Raw genomic sequence first — 6,946 nt, 5'->3', positions numbered from 1 at the left:
TTTCCATTTTAGTACTATACGCGTTCAAAAATGCAAACAAATGTATCTGCAAATTGTCAAAAATTTTATAAGAAGTATCAAACGTCAAACTTGCAGTGTTGCTACTGTTGCTTATGCTGCAAGTCATGATGCATTTACGAACATAGCCAATATTATATAACAATATTATATATACATATGTATAAGTAATATTATATAATAATGTTACGTAATAAAGTGTAAGGTTACAGTACAGTACGAAAACTCAAATTTTGTTTCAATATGACTGCATGATAACCGTAAAATATAACCACTTTATATCCAAAATATTAAAATATAATAATATATATATCGTCACCTAAAATACAAACCAATGTATCATAAAAAATAAATTGAAATCGCTGACAGATATAAAAACCAAAATGTATAAATTTTATAACGAAAACTTAAATTTTGTTTGAATATTGGATATAAAGTGGTTCTATTTTTTGGTTATCATGCACTCATATTGAAACAAAATTTGAGTTTTGGATATAAGGTAGTTATATTTTTTGGTTATTGTGCACTCAAACTCATATTATAAATATAATCTATATATATAAAAATGAAATGGTGTATAGTTGTAACGCTAAAACTCGAAAACGGCTGAACCAAATGAAATACTTCCTTTGGGGGATTTGTTTGTTATTACCACGCGCAGGTCATGTCTTAAAATCAGAACAAAATATTAAGGGGGCGTGGCACCTCCCATACAAATTAAATTTTTCAAGTCGAATATCTTCAAAAGTGTTTAAGGTAGGAACATGAAAATTGGTATAGAGCTATAGGAAACAACACCATTCTCACCCATAAAACTTGGCGTTATCGAAAAAGGGGGCGTGGTACCTCCCATACAATCTTTAATTATTTTGGTTGTTAATCCACCATATATTTATCTCATTTTCCACCTACCACGACATTTTGGTTGCTTCTTGCTATTTTTGTTTATTTATCGGTGACAGTAGCGGTTATATCGTAATTTTGGTTGTGTTACGTGCTATTTTTGGTTTATGGAAATGGCAGTTTTATGAAACAAACACAAATTAACTTAAACGTTAATTTTGCTTTGCAATCGAACAAGCAAAATTTAGAGGGCAATAAAAATGCGCCTTGATTTACTGATATATTGATATATTTTGTTTTAAAAAGTGAGTTATTTAGTGAAAGTGATTTAGCGTGTTGGCGAATACCGATTTATGTACATTGCAATTTGTCATTCAATTGATCTGCTTCCTTAGTTTAATTCATTCATTTTTGGAGTTTTCAAAGGTAAGTTATTGGTCCGTAAACCCTTATATGAACTTTATGCAAATGAATGATCATTTCCAATTAGATATTTCTTACGATGCCAAGAATCAGTACGTATGGTAACACTTCTCGGAGTTCCTAGGCCGCAGGGAGAACACGAAATAGCAGAGCACGTCAAAGGGAAAGTGTTATTGAGAGGGTATCACCACGAAAAAGACTGCTGGAGAATAGCACGCACCAGTTAGAAGATGTCACCCAAACATACAATCAGCAAAAACGATTGAGAAGAAGGGAAGTTCGTGCTCGCCAAAGTGATGAAGTAAGATCACAACATGCGATTATTGGCATGTTTTCGATATGATCCAAACATTCAATATAGCGCATCTGTTCAAATCGGTCAGATGTCAGTAGTTTGTCAATATTGCAATGCAGTCAAATTTAAAAATGAACCGCCAGGGTTATGTTGCGCCGGCGGAAAGGTTAAGTTGCCAGAATTGCTTCCACCACCACAGCCATTGTTCCAGGTGCTTTACGGTGAATCTCCTCACTCGAGCCATTTCTTAAAGCACACTAAAATGTACAACGATTGTTTTCAAATGACGTCGTTTGGCGGTGAAATTGTAAATGAACAAAACTAAAATCCAACGTTTAAGGCATTTTTGCCAAACAATATTCGACAGAAACTACAAAGCTTTCCTCCAATTATACAGGTTCATGGGCAAATTTTTCATCTCGCTGGATCGCTGTTGTCGCATCCAGATCAAGAATACAAATATCTCCAAATTTACTTTCTGGGAGATTCACATGATGAAGTAAATCGGCGTTGTGCTATCTTCAATACAACGAAAAGAGAAATAATCGAACAATTGCAGCAAATGTTACACGAACACAATGGCCTCATTAAACTGTTTACGGTTTCGTTGGAACAGATGATCATAGTGTAATCATACAAGCGGACAAAAGACCAACAGGGACACATGAAAGACAATAATGCACCTACAGTTAGCGAAATATCAGTTGTTGTTGTTGGAGAAAATTTGCAGTCGCGTGACATTGTTTTCAAACGTAGAAATCAAAACGCACTAAAACGGATAAGTGAGACACATCCGTCTTACGCAATGCAATATCCGCTCATGTTCTGCCGTGGAGAAGACGGATATCACTTAGGATATATGATCCGGTGAATGGTTAGTAAAAAAAAAATTTTTGTTTGCTACTTCATATGGGTAATTTAAGCTTTTAGGTGTCGAGACAAATAAAAAAGTCAGTTCAATGAAGTTTTACGCATATCGAATGAAGATTCGCCAAAACTATGACAACCACTTACTGAGATATGGACGGTTATTTCAACATTATGCAGTTGACATGTACGTTAAAGTTAAGACAGAACGACTTAATTACATGCGATACAATCAGTCGAAGTTGCGATCTGAAGAGTATATTCACTTAAGAGATGCAATGAATGGTGATGCGGATATTACAGATATTGGTCGACTCTATATTTTGCCATCGACATACATTGGCAGTCCTAGACACATGCATGAGTACTCCCAGGATGCGATGACTTACGTGCGCAATTAGGGACGGCCGGATTTGTTTGTTACATTTACTTGAAATCCAAAATGGCCAGACATTACGAATCTATTGCATCCCGGTCAATCACCAAGCGATCGCCACGACGTTACAGCACGCGTGTTTAAACAAAAACTCAGATGTTTGATGGACTTTATTACGAAACAACTTGTATATGGCACTGTTAGATGCTGGATGTACTAAGTGGAGTGGCAGAAGAGAGGTTTGCCCCACGCACACATTCTTCTTTGGATGGTGGAGAAAATTACACCTGACCAAATTGATGACATCATTTCCACCGAAATTCCTGATGTTGAAATAGATCCAGAGCTGCACGAAGTGGTGATGGCCAATATGGTTCATGGGCCATGTGTGAGAACACGATCCATCTTCGGTTGGTATGTCGGACAGTAAATGCAAAAAACGCTATTCCCGTGCTTTTATTTCGGAAACTCAAACTGGAAACGACGGATACCCTCTCTATCGGCGTCGCTCACCCGCTGACAATGGCAGAACATTCATCACTCAATTGAAAGGAAAGAATTTCGTGGTTGATAACACATGGATCGTTCCATATTCGCCAATTTTGTCTAAGGCATTCAAAACACATATAAATGTTGAGTATTGCAGTTCAATAAAATCAATTAAGTATGTTTGCAAATATGTCACCAAAGGAAGCGATATGGCGATTATTGGTGTTGAACGAGATGAATTAGCAAATTTCAAATGGGCAGATATGTGAACTGCAATGAAGCAATCTGGAGAATTTTTTCATTTGCAATTCATGAATGCCATCCTACTGTTGTGCATCTGGCAGCTCATTTGGAGATTGGCCAGCGAGTTTATTTCAACGCAGAGAACATAGTACAGCGAACGGAAATACCACCAGCAACCACTTTAACAAGTTTCTTTGCAACTTGCGCCAGTGATCCGTTCGAGAGAACATTGCTTTACTCGGAGATGCCTCGGTATTATACATGGAATGCATCGTCGAAGAAATGGTTGCACAGGAAGAAGGGCCATCCGGTAGATGGTTATCCAGGTGTTTTTTCAACTGATGCATTGGGAAGAATTTACACAATCCATCCAAAGAACGATGATTGCTTTTACCTACGTTTGCTTTTGATTAATGTACGCGGTTCAACTTCATTTGAATCATTGAGGACTGTAGATGGTACCATTTGTGCAACATTTCGAGAAGCATGTCAACAATTGCAATTGCTTGAACGCGACAGTCACTGGAATCAAACGCTAGCGGATGCAATAGCTTCTTCACCAGCCACTGCAGTTCGTACACTTTTCGCTATTATAATTTCGATATGTCAGCCTTCAAACCCGCGTCTATTATGGGATACGTACAAAGAAGACATGGCAGAAGATATTTTGCATCGCCTGCGATTAGCGACGAGAAATGTCGACTTACAAATGAACGCTGACATCTACAATGAGGCATTAGTCCTTATTGAAGATTTATGTTTGCTTATGAGTGGAAAACTATTGATTGAAGTTCATATGCCGGCACCAAGTCGTCAAACAAGGGATTTAGTGAGTCGCGAATTGGAACGCGAGCGTGCTTACGCTATAACTCACTTGCAACAACAAGTACAAACAAATGTTCCACTGTTGAATGAACAGCAAAGCAGTGCGTACAATCAGCTAATAAATGATGTAGATAGTGGAAACGGTGGCATATTTTTCCTCGATGCGCACGGCGGGACTGGCAAAACGTTAGGAACGTCTTTAATACTAGCAGCAATACGTGGTCAAGGTGGTATTGCATTAGCACTTGCATCTACCGGGATTGCTGCAACACTGTTAGAAGATGGAAGAATGGCACATTCAGCATTAAAGCTTCCATTAAACTTGCAAATACACGAAAGTCCTGTTTGCAATATTTCAAAGCAATCAGCAATGGCACAAGTTTTAAAAAAATGTAAGTTAATCATATGGGATGAATGCACAATGGCCCACAAACGATCATTAGAAGCACTCGACCGAACACTGAGAGATTTGCGCAACAATAATCGTTGCTTTGGAGGAGTGATGATATTGCTGTCGGGCGACTTAAGACAAACACTTCTCGTGATTCCAAAATCAACAGCGGCGGATGAGCTAAACGCATGTCTGAAGTCATCGCATTTGTGGAGGTTTGTTAAAACCATTTCATTGACCATGAATATGCGAGTTTTGCTGCAAAACGATAGAACTGCATTTCCGAATCGGAAATGGACAAGTTCCGATAGATCCTTGCAGTGGATTAATATCGATTCCAACTACGATTTTCCAATTCACATCTAATAAATATGAACTAATCAGTGTATATCCAAATATTGCTCAAAATTATGGTAACTACGATTGGTTAAGCACGCGCGCAATTTTAGCATCAAAAAATATGGAAGTCAACGACTTGAATTGGACGATTCAAAATCAAATTCCGGGAGATCTGCGGTCATATAAATCAATCGATCGCGTTGAAAATGAAGACGAGGTAGTAAATTACCCAGTGGAGTTCTTAAACTCCTTGATGCCGCCCGGAATGCCGCCTCATAATTTGCGTCTCAAAATTGGGTCTGTAATTATTATGCTACGGAATCTTCATGCTCCCAAACTGTGCAATGGTACTCGACTGATTGTGACCAAGCTAATGGACAATTTAATAGTGGCAATCATTTTGAAAGGCCTGTTCAAGGGAGAGGAGTGCTTACTTCCCCGAATTCCATTAACTTAAACAGATTTTGCCATTCCAATTCAGACGTTTGCAGTTCCCAGTGAAACTTGCATTTTGCGATGACAATAAACAAGTCACAAGGGCAGTCGCTGGAAGTATGCGGCATAAATTTAGAAATGTCTTGCTTTTCACATGGCCAGCTCTATGTGGCGTGTTCCCGTGTTGGAAAACCTTCCTCATTGTTTATTTACGCCGCGGAACAGAAAACCAAAAATATCGTGTACCGTGCAGCCCTAAACTAAATATGTACTAAAATTATATATTTTCGAGACTCGATTAAAACTAATAAAATTGAATGAGAATAGTACAAACTTAATTTTATTAAATTGTCAACAAATCCTGGACGCGATGTGTCAGCATTATTGACAAAAGTAGCATTTTTCAAGCAATTAAATTCAAAAAGCATTAATGTACCCTCGAAAAAAATGTTTATCAGGCAGGTTCTGGCAATTCACTTCCGAGCAAAATTTGTAAAAATTTTGTCAAATTAGGTACAGAAGGTATTTTCCACAAAATTTCACTCGGAAGTAAATTGCAGAACCTGCCTGTATATCATGTTTCTTTATTTAAATTTTTTATCAAAAACAGTTCAAAAAACTCAGCAATAATTTTTTCTTCACTATTTTTCAATATTGGGAATGAAAAAATCTTAAGCGTTTTTAAGATTAAAATTAAACACGTCGGACTCACTGAGATGCGCAACTACGAGCTAATTGCCTGTGCTAAGTTCGAGTTTAAAAAATTCCGGTAAAAATTGAAAAGCGTGCGTTCGTTTTTTTTTTTTTTGCGGGCGAGGGGGTGGAAAATGCCTTCCGCATCGTCGGTGCTGTCGTCACAGCAGCGGTATGTGCCACTTGCAGGTCACTAAAAACCCCCCCTCTAAGGAACCGTCGCCCACCCGGGGACCGCGTTTGCAAAAACGTTCGCGGGTATAGTCTTTAATACAATAGCATTCTTTATTTCAACAGTTCGGCTATGTTCGTAAATGCATCATGACTTGCAGCATAAGCAACAGTAGCAACACTGCAAGTTTGACGTTTGATACTTCTTATACAATTTTTGACAATTTGCAGATACATTTGTTTGCATTTTTGAACGCGTATAGTACTAAAATGGAAATTTTGCTGAATCTAACACTAGACGAAATTTGTGAGCAAAGAAATGATAGATTTTCTTTAAATTTAAGAAAAAGAAGGGTATTGAAGTCAAAAAGAAAAATTTGTAGGTACAAATGTTTGTCTTTAAAAAGAAAAATACCTAAAAACAAATCGTTTATTAAAACAATAAAGTCGTTTCCCGAGGACATATTCAACCGTACTTTCAGCAATAACTGCGTCTCCGCATTACTGAGATTTTCACTAAAAATTTAAAAATAATAAT

The 6,946-nt window shown here is 37.5% G+C and overlaps 1 protein-coding gene across 2 annotated transcripts; it reads left to right on the top strand.

Annotated features, from left to right (window-relative positions):
• The first annotated feature begins 547 nt into the window (after nt 1–547).
• On the top strand, nt 548–5,563 carry LOC120779710. Of its 2 annotated transcripts, XM_040112076.1 has the most exons (3): nt 548–1,287; nt 1,352–2,453; nt 2,510–5,563. In XM_040112076.1, the coding sequence occupies exon 3, from the start codon at nt 3,565–3,567 to the stop codon at nt 5,134–5,136; it is 1,572 nt and encodes a 523-aa protein (XP_039968010.1). In that variant the 5' UTR covers nt 548–1,287; nt 1,352–2,453; nt 2,510–3,564; the 3' UTR covers nt 5,137–5,563. The 2 variants fall into 2 exon arrangements, with proteins under 2 accessions (XP_039968010.1, XP_039968009.1); XM_040112075.1 differs by having other exon boundaries at nt 548–2,453.
• The last annotated feature ends 1,383 nt before the right edge of the window (nt 5,564–6,946 follow it).

Source organism: Bactrocera tryoni, unplaced genomic scaffold, assembly GCF_016617805.1.
Source record: "Bactrocera tryoni isolate S06 unplaced genomic scaffold, CSIRO_BtryS06_freeze2 scaffold_11, whole genome shotgun sequence".
NCBI lineage: Eukaryota > Metazoa > Arthropoda > Insecta > Diptera > Tephritidae > Bactrocera > Bactrocera tryoni.
The sequence above is the reverse complement of the archived record's forward strand: the minus strand, read 5'-3'. Positions and strand labels throughout refer to the sequence as shown.

Coding starts and splice junctions, on each gene's coding strand:
- LOC120779710 (XM_040112076.1), top strand. CDS start 3,565: ATGGGCAGATATGTGAACTGCAATGAAGCAATCTGGAGAATTTTTTCA.